This window comes from Microplitis demolitor, chromosome 9 (genome assembly GCF_026212275.2).
Source record: "Microplitis demolitor isolate Queensland-Clemson2020A chromosome 9, iyMicDemo2.1a, whole genome shotgun sequence".
Classification (NCBI taxonomy): Eukaryota; Metazoa; Arthropoda; class Insecta; order Hymenoptera; family Braconidae; genus Microplitis; species Microplitis demolitor.
The window spans coordinates 10,462,189-10,478,518 of record NC_068553.1 but is presented as its reverse complement, the minus strand read 5'-3'; the positions used below and the strand labels follow the sequence as shown (position 1 = coordinate 10,478,518).

The following is a 16,330-nucleotide window of genomic DNA, read 5'->3' as shown; positions in this document are numbered from 1 at the left end:
ATGTCTAATATTTATTGTTGGTTATTTAATATTTCTAAAATAAAGAAATAAATTCAATGAAACATTTAATGAAAAATTTTTGATAAAAATTAAAATCGAACATTAAATAATATATTGAATAATCAATAATAAATATTTAAAATTAAGAATCTTGTAATATTTAGTATGTTGGGCTGGCAATAGCCTATCTAACAACGTACTTACTTACCACAGCGTTGGACCAGGTTCGATTCCGGCATGCACCAATGAATTTTATTTTCACAACACTATTTATGTGCTTTACATTGGCAGCCCCTTGGTGGTGGAATACCGACTATTTTTCGAGCGAGTGGAAGTGGTGTCGACTTCATTACAAAATGATGGCGGAACACAAAAACTCGATAAAATTTGCAGAACTCTGCGGCCTCTATGACTAGGCTAGCGGGTGGGGCTTCTTATCAAAGACGAACACCTGTATCGGCCGAGCATCGATGGCGATGGAGGCTCGTAAGCAAGCAGAATCTCTAGCTTTGGTGTAAGCTAACGTGTCAAAGCAATAATAGCGAGAGTCCTCCACCACCAACGTTGCCCTTGGATAACAGGCATCCTCTATTGTATAAGTGCCTTATCTTAAACAGTGGGCTCTGTCGGATGGACCATAAAACACCCGCATTAACTTCCCAGGAGACATTATTGCGGATGACAAGACCCCCCGATGCTAAGGACACGACGTAAGATGGCCACGGCAGCTGGAAGCTAGGACTCATAGCGACGGGAGTACGACGGTGGGCTTAGCTAATGCCAGATCCCGGTTCTTCCTGAACTAGTGGGGACTACTGACAGCGGCTGTGTCCCGCGACGTGTGTCCTTAGACTCGGGGTGACGAATCACCGATATAAAAACCATGTCTCCTCTACCTATCACGTCATAAACAATAGTATCTACAATAGTTAAATTATATATAGTTGTCAGAAGGACAGTGGGCTTGCTTAGTTTATTGTTCGGTGGACTGGCAAAAATGCAAGGCCTAATAACGATGATCACCAGAAACGCGATCCTCTCTGATAACTATAAAAATTGTCCTCAATGAGCCCGGGTACAATGGCTAACACAAGCTGAGCGCCTGGTTAAATTCAATTCAATATTTAGTACAAATTATATCAAATATATTTATTATTCTCTAAATTTCCTTTTTAATAATTATATAGGGGCAGGGGTGGGGGACAAATGGGGGTGCCTAAGAAAATACTAAGTTTTTGAGAACTAAAATACGCTAATTCTTTATAACGTTCTCTTCTATTTCACGCGTCCCACGGCGGAGTGTGGTTGGCGCTCAATAGCCGTTATGGCTCTCCGTTAGTCGAAAACTGAAAATAAAATAAACCCAGAACCAAATGTCCCACCTGGAGATGTCCTGAATCCCCCTGGACTGGCTGCTCTGCTCAGGCTGGGTTAGAAATCCTAATTGGGCGCCAGTTCGTGTGCCCCACGAACAAAATCAACTCAAAAAAAATATCACAGCGGAAAAAATGAAAATGAAAATAAAATAAAATGACAGGATAGCGATTTCAGATTTAGGAAAAAGGATAGCAAGAGAAAGATAGCACTAGTATAAATGAATAAAATTTAAATAAATACCGGATTGATGACCATTTGTTTCATTTATATTTTAGATAATAAATTAAATATTCAGTGGTATCGCATATCACAAATAACCCATATCAATGATAATAATAATAATAGTTCACTGACAAAATAATACTTGTATGCATATACCAATTATAAAAAAAATAATGATGATGAATAACGATAAGTATCACAAGCGCTGAATAATTTACCACAGGTAAATAATAATTTTACTCACCCACGAACATAAACAAAAATAATAACATAATTATTAACGCAAATGATAAAATAATTATTTGATAACTTAACTCAAAAACAAATAGATACCATGATGATTCAACTCAACACTAAGTAATACCTCAGATTAATAATACTCAAATAAATAACAATGTATAACTCAAATTATTGTTAATGTATAACTCAAATTTCTGAGATGTTATAATTCATAACAATTAACCAGGTCAATACCACGCAATAAATCAAGTTGTTAATATTTAATACACAAGGTAATAATGATTCTCAGCTCAAATTAATAAAAATTCATAACTTAAATCCCGAATATTTCATAAATAATACATAAATAAATAATAATTTATAATTCAACTTTTTAATAATTCATAGACCAATTCAATGATAATTTATAAACAATACTCAAATACATAATAATTCATAACCCAAATTATTAAAATCGGTGCTGTGTAATGTAGATATATACATGTATATATATATCAAGCTATCGAGACTCAGGCGCATATGATGATAATCACGTGGCGTCAAATAATAATAATAGCGAAATTATTTCTTCACAATAAGTATGCGCTATTTATATAATAATAAATAATCGTGATTAAATTTTTATCATCCCCTGGGCTCGATTATTACTAATTTTATTCATATGCTTGTAATCAAAGTATACCACTACTAATAATAAAATCGTCAACTACGTGATAATCGCACGCTTGCAAATGGCCACCAACGCGGGAATGCAAGTTACACGCCAAAGGATTTCCAAAGGTACTTACAGTCGTCGTTGGATAATAATCGGTGAACAGAATTCCTGGTTATAATAACCAATGTCAACAAACTCAATTCGTAGTGGCGTACACTAATGAAGCCGATACCAATGGCAATTTCAATGCAATAATTATGTGCTAAATCAATTAACTTTTACAGAATCAACCTCTCTACACAGCAGCACACCTTGCCCGTACACAAGTTTATCCACGTCTGACCATGGCAGCACGTGATTTTCATGCCGGCACCTCGACCGGCCATATTGTATATTTGTATCTCATTTCAACCCACTGGAGAACTATCTCCGTCGCATGTTACTTCCAAATACCACCAACAGTAACGTACCCGATGTCAATTGTGTAACATTGCCAATTCCCGACGTCAAATGCCCAATTACTTTTTATATTACTAGTTAACAGTAATTTAACTTGCCAAACCAATTAATAATGTATACAAAATAATTATAAATCTCATTTCTAATAGAATAAATTTGTTGCTGACAACTGTTGCGTCGTCGCGCATGCGCCGACCAACCACCATAATTACAAGCATATAAATAAAACGAATAATTCCCCCCAGCCTCATAAATTATTCTTATAACTCAACCTAATCAGTAATTTTTGCTGATTTCAGCGCAGTTTTCACCTAACAAATTAATTGAGTACCAGCAATACAATAATAAAATTAAAATGTCAAACATAAACAAAATAATCATAAAATTAATAAGTGTAGAGACGTGTGAGCAGCGTGTGCTGCCATCTGTTGCTCACCGACCTGATGTGAGACTGCCGCGACATTTAAATGTCGTGACATCTTTTATTTTTTAATGATATTCAAGGTAACTAGACAAAATTTTCAGCTGCCGTTAAAAAATAAAATTCATACTTTTGGCGGGCAATATGGGGAACCCTGAAAAAAAGCTGAAAAAAAACAAAATTTCTGAAAGTTGATCAAATTTCATTAAATTGAATTTTTTTGATGTAATATACCTCAAGAAAAATTACATTGTACATCATTAGTGGATACGAAGGCAAAAAAATTTTTTTTGTGAGGCAGAGAGGCCCCCTTCCAAAAAATAATAATTTTTTTTTTTTTTGAAATTGTTTTCATCATTAAGAGTGTATTTCTTTCTTTCGACAACTATTTTTGAGTTTAAAATACTCAAAAAAAATTTTTTTAGGTGTAATAATTCGTTCCCCCTCGATTAATTTAATTACTTATTGTTATTTATGTCACGGCTGATACGTTCAACTCGTATCCTTACAAGTCGTTAAAATAATTTTTTTTAATTTTTGAAAAAAAAGGTACGTAAGAAAACTATTTTTCTCAAGAACTATGATGACATAATATAGTAAGACACAGGTGGTAATACAAAACGATGAGTTTCGAATAGACTTTCAGTTTTTTTTATATATAATAATTAACAGAGTGACCATCAGTATTGTAGATCGCATAACGGACCACCCAATACGTGAGAACCCAAACCTCTTGCACTTAGACTCTTTTTTTTTTTATAACGCCGACTTACTGACGCCAGCAGTCATACCGGACAAATATACCTATCTGAGCGTTGACAATTAAGTCATACTGTCCCACATAGAAAAAGTACTAATGGGATACATGTACTATAAGTTTCTCTTATTCTACAGTTTTCATCAGTTTTCACTTAACGAACTTTTAAAATTTATGTATCCGTTCCCATTAAACTAATCTAAGTATAGAAGCGGTCGTCATTTCTTTAATTTTTCATCTTGAAACTATAGACCACCCAACTCATGCGCACCTGCATGTGATTCTTGGAAATTAGAGAAAGATAATAGAAACCTCCAAATTTATGGCTTTCTGCACAAGCATGCTCGGTGACAGAGTGGCGCCAGGTCATCAGCCAACTTAATAGTCAAAATCTATTTCCTAGGGATCACACGTGTGCAAGGGCCTAGAACTTTCGAGCGAGCCCAAGTCTCCTCGTATGGAAACTGGTTACCACTACTTTTCATATGTGAAGATCATATAAAAAGACCATGGATTTTAGCTCATCAGATCTTTTGGGAATCAAACTCTGAAACTTACTGAACTCCGGACACTTGACGGTGTTCGTAGCTAGAGGATTGATATCTCGATTGAGCATTCGGTTAACGGTAGCTGGGCGTACGAAGCGGACCTTGATCGTCGTAAGCACTCGAATAATCGGTATATCATTTTCTACTCGTCTCAGGAGAATAATTGACGTGGTATTAAATTCACCATTCGGTCAACGGTAGCTGGGCATACGAACCTGACCTTGATCGTTGTAAGTCGTGAACTAATATCAATCGGAAGCACCGCTAGCGTTGATTATGTTTATCTTATTTTAATCCATTTAATTTCATTTTTATTTTTATATTGAATTATACCACGAGAAACGTAAAGAATCAAAGAATATTTTATCGCGATAAATGCGATCATTTTGAATAATATTTTACCGCGAAGAGCGAAGAATTTGAATATTTTGAATAATATTTTGCCGCGAAAAAGCGAAGAATTCGAAGATTTTGAAACTATATTACCGCGAAAATACGCGAAGGTTTTACAAACAAATTTATATTTTATTTTATCGCGAAGACGCAAAGAGTTTGAATACATAAAAATTATTTTACCGCGAGAAGCGCGACGACTTTATTTTACTTTAATCTAGGAAGATTTAGAAACGAATTACCATTTAAATTGATGCAACAAAGCATACTAAATAAATCGATAATTTAGAATCATATTAATTAATCGCGAGAACGCCTTGTGAATAAAATGTCCTGTGTTACTGCTGACAGTCCTGACACCTCATTTAAACCTGTTTAGGGTAAGTTTTAAACATTGTAACCATTATCTGGTATTCTATAAATTAACTATAAAATATTTGTAAACCATATGCATGAAACATTTAATATCATATTTTCTATATTTATTGCCATTTGTAACCCTATTGTACTTTGAGAATATTTAGTCCTTAATAAATAAATACTCGTTAACATAAAACATTTGAAAAGCATTATTTATTAGACAATTTTACTTTAACAATCAGATACTACTAGCTTCACGAGGCTTTTCGGCAACCCGCCTTCCTTTATCCCTTATTTTTCTACTTGTCTAGCCACTCAGACCGATAGTTCACAGTAGGGGGTACACAATCTTACGTTTACCGCTCGACGTTTGATTGTGAAATTAAATCAGTCACATCGTAAATTGATAATCACTTTGGGTTTTTATCAATATTATCTTCAACAACATTGTATAGGCGAGATTCCAATATAAAATAGAATAAACTGAGCATTTGGTTAACGGTAGCTGGACATACGAACTGGACGTTGATCAATGTAAGTACCCTTTTATTCACTACATTTTATACCAATATCGTACCTACGCCCATCACGATCTCCGATCGTGACATGTAATGAAAAAAAAAAAAATCATATTTCTTATTTATTATTATTTAAACCCAAAAAATGTGTTTTTTGATTTTTAGATTGCAGATTATTTTGCCTTATTTGAAAAATTTTATCAATTGAACAATAAAACATTATTTTTGAAAATTATTAGTAGTCAACTTTGCCCTAGATATAGAAAATCAAACGAAAAATTAATTAATATATTAATTTTTTTTTAATTCGACGATAAAAATATGAAAGACTAATTTTTTCATAATTTTCGGATGGTCCATTTTGCCCCAGGTGTCATGCGTAGAGGTAAAAATTTTGCCCCACCCCCCTATATATACATATTTTTTTATATATACATATTTTATACACATATATTTTAATAATGCCAAAGAAGTATAACTTCTTACGCGCGTACATAAGTACACGCACCCATTTTTTTACATAAAAGTTTTTTTTACAAAGTAACAAATCATTTGTATTATACTCATTCATTCACTTATTTATTTATTCATATCATTCGTAAATATTCCATTACTTTAATTATCGTGCATTAACTTAAAAAAAAAAAAATCGGTCTGTCGGTTGACCGTGCGGGCCAGCCCCAAAACTTCCCGCTGTTTTCGACCTCAAAAAGCTCGAAAACATTAGTGTAGATATATTTTCGAGCTCTTCGAGCTCGAAAATGCTATCACATGCAATTGTTTTTTTACGATCTTTTCAAGCTCTAACAAGTTACCTGTTATGCTGAAGTTTGAAAATTTAAGAATCGAAAATCATCAAAAAACCGGTTTTTTAAATTTAGTTCCTGATTATGTTCAGTAAAATAAGTGTATTGAGGCAGAAATCGATGTCGGGGATCGAAATCAAGATTTAAATAAATTTTGACTCATGTAAGAAACAATAAAATATGAAATATCCGATAAAAATATTAAAAACTACGTTTTATCAATTTTTTTGTTGATAATATGATTTAAACTAAAAACCAAGTTCGATGACATTATATGATCAAAAGAAACCATAAAAAAGATGAGTTGACATGATGTGAGGCACATTTTAGTACGTTATATTATGATTTATCCGGAAAAAAAAACATAAAATGTTATTTTTTTAACATTTCAACGCCGATATCTTTTGAACTTATCAATCGATTTTGATAGTTGACAATCGGCGCGTTTTATTGAATTCTAGAGCTGATTAAAATTTGAAATCGATCGCGTCAGTCGTTTCGCAAATATTTAGAAAAAACCGTTTTCCATCATTTCTTTTTCCCGCGATAACTCTCGAACGAATTATCTGATTTTGATGTTTGAGGTGGCAATCGACGCGTTTTATTGAGTACTAGAGCTGATTAGATTTTGAAGTCGATCGTATAAGTCGTTTTTGAGAAATCAATAAAAAACTAAAAAAAAATTTTTTTTTTCGTAATTCGCCAATATTTTCGAGTCTATTCTATTAAATAATCTGAAATTTTCAGAAAAGTTGAAGGCCAACAATCTCTTTCGATTGCCACCTCAACCATCCAAATCGATTCATTAGTTCAAAAGTTACAAAGAGTTTACACACACACACACACACACACACACACACACACACACACACACACACACACACACACACACACACATACACACACTCGGACATCATTCTGAAAATAGTCAGAATAGCTTCCTAGGACCTCAAAACGTCGACATCTGATGAAAACTCGATTTTCGAAAATCGGGGTGAAAACAATAACTTCCCGAAATTTTTGAAAATCATCGATTTTCTAAGCGGGAAGTAAAAAATTCTGAAACTTAACGTTGGGGGATGGTTTTTTATACGTAGAAAGTGAGTGCCAAGTTTGAAATGAATCGGTACTGTAGTTTTAAAATAGCAGTGTTCACGGACTTTGAAAAAGTAGTTTCGAAGAAAATGCGTGTAAAGTTTTAGACGCTAAAAAAGTAAAAAAAAAAATAATTTTTTTTTTTTAACTTACCCTGAATCATCGATTCTAGCTCTATAAAGTAGAGTACCTGTAGCAGCTTCGATTTTTTCAGCCTCTTATTTCTAAGAAGACCAATTAGTTAATAACTTCGAAAGTTTTACTTTGATCGACTCCAAATTTGAAGAAAATATTCTTAAAATGTGTAGTTATAAGAAAATGAAAGGAAAAAAAATTTTCTTAGCGGGAAGTTAAAAAAAAACAAAGGAAGTTCTGTAGCGTTGCTACAATAATTACGATCAATCAATTTCGGCAGTTTACGACGACCATCAATTTTTAAATACTCCGTCTCTACCTCATTCGTAGAGACATTACAGATTACAAGATACACCGCTGAACTGCGAACACGCATTCAAGCAATTTTTATTTTTTATGCTTTCTTTTTACTGTGTTAATTTCGTTGGTTAAGGGGGGGGGGATGGGCTAGAAATCGAATTTTTTTTCCTTTCATTTTCTTATAATTACACATTTTAAGAATATTTTCTCCAAATTTGAAGTCGATCAAAGTAAAACTTTCGAAGTTATTAACTAATTGGTCTTCTTAGAAATAAGAGGCTGAAAAAATCGAAGCTGCTACAGGTACTCTACTTTATAGAGCTAGAATCGATGATTCAGGGTAAGTTAAAAAAAAAAAATTATTTTTTTTTTTACTTTTTTAGCGTCTAAAACTTTACACGCATTTTCTTCGAAACTACTTTTTCAAAGTCCGTGAACACTGCTATTTTAAAACTACAGTACCGATTCATTTCAAACTTGGCACTCACTTTCTACGTATAAAAAACCATCCCCCAACGTTAAGTTTCAGAATTTTTTACTTCCCGCTTAGAAAATCGATGATTCTCAAAAATTTCGGGAAGTTATTGTTTTCACCCCGATTTTCAAAAATCGAGTTTTTATCAGATGTCGACGTTTTGAGGTCCTAGGAAGCTATTCTGACTATTTTTAGAATGATGTCCGAGTGTCTGTATGTATGTGTGTGTGTGTGTGTGTATGTATGTATGTAAACTCTTTATAACTTTTTAACTAATAAACCGATTTGGATGGTTAAGGCGGCAATCGAAAGAGTTTTTTGGTCATCAATTTTACTAAAAATTTCAGAACATTTGACCAAATAGAATTGAAGATATTGGCCAATTAAGTAAAAAAAAATTTTTTTTTTAGTTTTTTATTGATTTCTTGAAAACGACTTATACGATCGACTTCAAAATCTAATCAGCTCTAGAAAATATAAAACGCGTCGATTGCCACCTCAAACATCTAAATCGAATAATTCGTTCGAGAGTTATCGTTGGAGAAAGAAATGGTAAAAAACAGTTTTTTGCGAATATCTTTGAAACAACTCAACCAAACAATCCAAAAATGTAATCAGCTTTAGTTTTTTATTGATTTCTCAAAAACGACTTATACGATCGACTTCAAAATCTAATCAGCTCTAGTACTCAATAAAACGCGTCGATTGCCACCTCAAAGATCAAAAATAGATAATTCCTTCGAGAGTTATCACGGGAGAAAAAAATGGTGAAAAACGGTTTTTTCTAAATATTTGCGAAACGACTGACGCGATCAATTTTAAATTTTAATCAGCTCTAGAATTCCATAAAACGCGCCGATTGCCACGTCAACTATCAAAATCGATTGATTAGTTCAAAAGATATCGGCGTTGAAAAGTTAAAAAAATAACATTTTATGTTATTTTTTCCGGATAAATCATAATATAACGTACTAAAATGTGCCTGATATCATAACAACTCATCTTTTTTATGGTTTCTTTTGATGATATAATGTCATCGGACTTGGTCTTTAGTTTAAATCATATTATCAACAAAAAAATCGATAAAACGTAGTTTTTAATATTTTTATCGGATATTTCATATTTTATTGTTTCTTACATGAGTCAAAACTTATTTAAATCTTGATTTTAATCCCTGACATTGATTTCTGCCTTAATACACTTATTTTACTGAACATAATCAGGAACTAAATTTAAAAAACCGGTTTTTTGATGATTTTCTATTCTTAAATTTTAAAACTTCAGCATAACAGGTAACTTGTTAGAGCTTGAAAAGATCATAAAAAAACAATTGCATGTGATAGCATTTTCGAGCTCGAAGAGCTCGAAAATATATCTACACTAATATTTTCGAGCTCTTTGAGGTCGAAAACAGCGGGAAGTTTTGGGGCTGGCCCGCAGGGTCAACCGACGCCCAGATTTTTTTTCTAGTGGTTTTTGCAGTTGAACGAAGATGAAGCGAGATATTTATTATCTCTGGAGGCCCCCACAACATCCTTCGACCCTTCACCATTGTATTCAAGGGTGAAAGAGAGGCGATTGGACCAATCGCAAAATGATTTCCGTCAGTATTCCGGTCCAGAGTTGGATCTATTGTTTAAACGTGATCCGGGATTACCACCTTCATCGCTAATTGCGTCAGGTGATCCCTCGACGTTGGTTGATGGGTGTCGTTTGGTCTTGGGTATGTGGTTGGAGAAAGGAACCATTGTCAAACTAGATTGAATTTGTATAATATCAAAGGAAATAAAGCTTACAATTTAATAACAATTTTATTGGCTTACTTGAACTGATCCTTTTCCTTAGTTTAAGCTTGAAATAGTGTTAGTTTTATCATTTGTAGTTATCAATATTTAAGTATATATACACATATATATATATACTTATCCATATATTTGTATGTACTAAGTAAGTAAGTGATTTTTATACCGGACGAGTTCAAGCAATACGGCAAGGGCTACCGTCCTTGGGTAGAGCTGTGTTGCTCGATGCGCCAGGGTTAAAATTAATATTTTATGGTTAAAAGAAAATTTTTTTTCAAAACTATATAGAAAAAAATTGTCCTTCTTAGGATTTCCATCGTCATCTTCGGATTCGTCGACAAATTTTCTGTAGGTGGGGTTTTCACCCGTTTTTTTTTTCATTTTTCTCGCTTGGGGGTGGTAGATGAAGTCTAGGTGGGTTGTCGAAGATCTTCTGGTTGCACAGTTCTCTCTAAATCTTTGTGGTGAACAGTTCTTAACAATTCGCTCAGAAAATGAAACGTTTTGCTCTTGGTGATGGTGATGTACCAGTGGTAGTGGACCTAGTGTCTGATGGGGAAGAGGAGAGGGTTCGGCCTGAGAGTGTTGAGTGCGACTGGTCGGATGCGGAGACAGTGGTTGACGAGACCCTGCCTCCCCGGGTGGATCGACGTGAAGATGCCATGACTCCTCCACTCCTGATGGAGGTCAACGAGGGTGCTGAGGACGTTATGGAAAGTGAAGAAGAGGAAGAGGATAATGACATGAATGAGGACAGTGATGAAAGTGAAGAGTCGAGTGAAGAAGAGGATGCAAGTGAAGAAAAAGATGCGAGTGAGGAAGAGGATGTGGTGAATGACGGTGAAGGTGTGACCGTTGATGGTGTTGAGGAGATGGCAGTTGCTGCGGACGACGGTGATCTGTCTTCCGGGTCGGAGGACGATGATGACATCTTCGTCGTGTCCGAGTCATCCGACGACTCGGGTTTCAGATCCGGGTTCCAGGGGTCAACTGTAGACTGGGTGGACGAGGTGGAATACGATGGCGTTTCCAGCAGTGGTGATGAGACAGCCTCGTCCGGAACAGCGTTAATATGCAGTGAGAGGTATGGGTTCTGTGTCGATTGGGCTGGCTGTCGCAAGGCCTTAATTTACGATCTTACACGCGGACAACTTTGTCTAGAGCGGCCGATAGGCCTGAATACTTTTATGAAAATATTGAATTTAATTGAATTTATTTATTGAATAATTTATACGGAAAAATTTATTTTATTCCAGCCAAGAGGCCTCGAATAGAATAAATTTAGAGTTACGACATAACGACGAGTACACGGCAAGGGTTTTACGGAAAATTTCAAGAACACGAGACGCGTGGTTAACTAGCCGACGGGCCTTGAGATACCAATCTATTTCACGTAATTAGCAGAAAGATATTAAATAATTTATTTATAATTAATTCGGCCCTCTAATAATTAAATCAGAGGCCTTAATTCATTATAAATTTACCTCCAGAAAACTCCAATGATTTGCGATAAGGAACGTATCTGGTCTCCGGTCGTTCAACTTCTCTAGTTTTTTTCCTCGCTGCTTATAATCTCAAGTGCTCTCTCTCGCTAGCAATGTAAGTTTTTCAATCTATAACCTGTCAATGAACAGTACGCATTAGTATGTTAATTAATTATTATTTATTACAATTATCAGCCTAAAGGCCTAATAATTTATTAATAAGTCAAGTATTAATTAACGAATCGCCTCGTTTCACGTGAGCGTGAACGGACGTATATATTTACCTTGAGGATATTAAAATTGTGACCGTAGTTCTCGTCGTCTTGACAACTCTGACTCTTTTTCGTTCCGCAGTCCATTATATCATTTCACTCCCGTTCACTTCTCCGGAAACCTATTCCCACTTTCTTAGACTAAGGAAATGACGAACGGACGGGCCTTAGTGATCCATGCCACACCCGGTGACTAGTCGCAACACTACTCGTAACTTACGAGGTCATCGGCCGGTCATTGGCGGGAACGAAATTCAAATTCAAATTCCTTTAATTATTTATGTTTATTCATTTACCCTGTCACAGAATAAAGCCATCCAGATGATGTGGTCAGTGCCTTCCAATAGGGATTATAGGTTCTACTTATTCTGATGTCGCAATTGTAGAAGGGTTGGTATGTTGTCTTTAGGAAGAGTGACATCTCACAAGGTGGTTCAATACTCGCTTCGTAGAGTGGATATCTCGATGTGCAGATGTATAACTTCTCCAAGTTATAACAGGATTCTAGGTCTGTATTAGTGATGAGATTGTACCAGTTCTTATCTTCGGAGATTATCAAATGGTCTGTTCGTGGTTGTATGTAGGCTGATCCGTCTGTATTGTTACCAAAAGTCTGTCGTACTGGATATGGGTGTAGTTTAAATGCATAATAGGGTTTGGATCCGAGAATTGGAATTTCCAAGGTGATTATAAGTCTGTTACCTAGAGTCTGTATTTTGGTTTTGGAAATCGTAGAAAGTTCTTTTATGTTAACTCTTTCTGATTGTGTAGGAAGGGTTAAGGTATTACGGTGTTTCAACATTTCTTTCGTGGCTGCATGAATTCTTCTTGGTTCGAACATGTTTGTAAAAGGGTATCCGGCTTGTGTAGCTTGTAGTCCCCTTTTTATGGCTTTCAAATTGTCCAGGTAGTATGTGAAAACTGAGTGAGTAAATACACTCCAAAAATTTAACACCTCTATGTATTCACTATTCGTAACAACTTTATGTACTGGGTCTTCGAGAGGCTCTGTTTGTTTCAACCGTGCTGCTAGACCTAAAGAGCTGAGTATACCTGCCTTGGTGTTCTGTAGGCTGTTGTAATATTTCGTGTTTATTAGTTGAACATGATTCTCTAAGATAAGAGTCTCGTTCAAGATTTCTTCGGGATCTTTAGACTCTTGAAAATTGAAAGTTTTGATTTTTTTAATATAATATTTTATTAAAGATTCTTCAGCAGTAGGTAAGGGTGGTTGTATATCACCTATTTGACTGTTCAACATTCCAGCGGCTTCGAGTACTTCTATGTGAGTAGAGTCTATGTCGAAGCTAAGTTGCTTATAATCTTCAATTTTTATGTGAGAGTTGCAAATCTCGGGATCGATGACCTTTTTGCAGCGGGTCCAGAGCTGGTCAATACCTAGCTCTTCGATAGAAGGTTTGGGCTCTGTGAATTCGTCCATATTTATGATGGTTGTGAGTTTCCAGTCAGTTTCTATCCATCGAATTTCCTTTAGTAACTCGTAGTACAGTCCAGTGTTGAGATTTAAGGTCTTAATGTTGTGTTTTGTAGCAGCTGATCCACGTAAAAAGGCTATTGTGAGTGCAATGACCCATGTCATTAGTCCGTTTTCGTCCATGTTGCTTGTTTGGTCGTCTCTTTTCTTCTCCCTCCCCTGAACAAAATTATTTAATTGAAAGGAAAGGGGTGTCGATTTTTAAATTTAATTAGATGTATTGGCATTAACATTCTGATAGTTGTTGGGTACGTCATAAATGACTTCATTATGCTCGGTGGGTCGTGTTAGGTTTTGAGTTTCTGTATCTCTCTCAGATTGCGTTTCTTCAGGTATCTTCGGGCGTAAATGTCATAATAGGCTGGTAATTGAGTCCCAAAAGGCTCCGATTATCCATATACTCCAACCATAGACAGAGTGTATAGCGTAACCGTGTACCAGCGTATCGATAGCAAATTTAATAGTTTTAAAAGTAATATAGACACCAAACATTGTCACACTGAAAGTCCCAACAGTGTTGAAGAAACTATAGACCTTACCCCATGCTTTGGTCAGTGTGTTCATAATAATTTCTACGTCAAGTATTTGATTAATTTTTATTGTTTTGTCTGCAATGTATTGGCCTGTCGCGTCACGTGCTATTGTATTTAAAACGGCTGACCGTTCTACAGGGAACATCATGTGATTTTTAAGATTTTCAAGATCACTATCTGAGTAGATACCTTCTGTGGCTAGTCCCTTTGCAGTGGTATACACCCAGGTATGATTTGTTTGAGCGGCCAATGTTTCTGGCTGTACAACTATGGATAGTTTTGAATTTAATTCATACCATTGGTCTTCAAGTCTGTACATCGGTGCGCGTAGTGGATTACAGTCTATCTGAGTACCTGTTTGAACTTTTATGTGCGTTCGAGGTAACATGAAATATGAGTCGTTGCCTCGAGAAACAGGAAGTTCTTGATAACATGCGTCAGTGTCTCTTCTTTTAACTTCTACGGCGATACATTTAGCGATTCTTATGACTTCTCCTGCAACATGAGCGATGTATCCCGGTCCTTTCATGAATTGATATGCGAACTCGTCTGGAGCAATCGAGGCTATTGTTAAGGCGTTTTGAAGTACTTTCTTTTCTATTTCACATTCTTGTTCAATGATATTATTATAGAGCACTATTAATTGTGATTTGAGATATTGTTCAAACTAGACGAACTTGGCGTTGACATAAGTAAAGAGGTCCATGTTATGTGGTTCTATTCTTCGGCTTCGGGTAAAGAATTCACTTATCTCGAAGTCGAGTATGTATAATTTTGGATGTATTGTTTTAATAAGTTTAGCGCCACAGGTTGAGAAAAATCCGTTTGTCGTTAGCGCGAAGGTCACTCCGTCGGTGTTTACAGTATACAATTCTTCGGATCCTTGGGTATGGCCTTTAGCCTTACTTGCTATTCCTTCGTACAATATACCAAAGCGGTGTGAGTTACAGTAATCCTCAGGTAGTAAATTCCAAAAGGTATTCCTTCCGTCAATATCCATGCATTGACCTGACTGGTATTTACATCTTATTCCAGATCGCAAGATAATTTGATTTTTGTCGAGGCTAACTGAAGTTTGATAATCTTGAATTGTAAACTTGATGTAACCAGTGTCAGTAACCTTGCTCCATGATCCCCATGCATCTGAATACTATGCTCTTTGGTAAACTCCATTTTTGGAATATGAACCTTGAAACGTAACTGGTCGTATGACGGAAGAATTACTTTTTAGTTCTGAGTGTGTGCCATGAAAATGAAAAATTCCTGAATCATGAATCATTTTGCATTGTTCGTGAGTGATCTCATGAATGTATTCTACGTCACCGTTCGATACTCCAAACATGAAATTGAGGTCCCCGCAGTATCGGACAATTCTTCGTACTTCGAGTTTGCATTGGATGACTTTAATAGATGAAAACTTCGTAGTTTGTGATAATTGAACTCTGGTTTCTCGAATTTCCGGTTTGGGTGGAGGTAGTCGGCAGTCTTTTATGTCTAAGAGAGATGGTGTCGTGATGTTGGTAAAGAGTGTTCCACAGTCGTAAGCTACAAACCCAAGGGTCACAGGTATAGTGGGACTGACCCGAATGAATAGAGTTTTGGGTTCCATGATTACCTGTATAAAGATTTTATGCTTCTGAAACAGTCTTAAACAAATTTAGTGAACAAGGTGGTTAATTAGTCAGAATCAGTGTCGCTGTCATAATCACGTGTCCTGCAAATTTTTAGTTTGTCAACATGCTTAAGCGAACGTTTTCCATTTTTATCTTCGATAATAGCAGTGTTATTATCTAATACTTCTGTTTTTAAAAATGGTCCCTTATAATGAGAGTCGAAGTTCCCTTTTCTAGGTTCTTTAATAGCATAGACTCTATCACCAGTTTTAAATGTACAAGGGTTCAAGTGAGAATCATAGTATTTCTTTGATCGATGTTTCGATTTGATAAGAGATTCTGTAGCGAAGTTTTTCATATCACTCATGCA

At 35.5% G+C, this 16,330-nt stretch overlaps 1 protein-coding gene across 1 annotated transcript; it reads left to right on the top strand.

The window, feature by feature from the left end:
* Window positions 1-11,057: 11,057 nt before the first annotated feature.
* LOC128668537 (acidic leucine-rich nuclear phosphoprotein 32 family member A-like) lies at window positions 11,058-12,066 on the top strand. The gene is made up of 2 exons (XM_053741695.1): window positions 11,058-11,647; window positions 12,054-12,066. Exons 1-2 carry the CDS (start codon window positions 11,058-11,060, stop codon window positions 12,064-12,066), a joined length of 603 nt encoding a protein of 200 aa, XP_053597670.1.
* The last annotated feature ends 4,264 nt before the right edge of the window (window positions 12,067-16,330 follow it).

Excerpts from the sequence above, each read along its gene's own strand:
- LOC128668537 (XM_053741695.1), top strand. The coding sequence starts at position 11,058 with ATGAAACGTTTTGCTCTTGGTGATGGTGATGTACCAGTGGTAGTGGAC.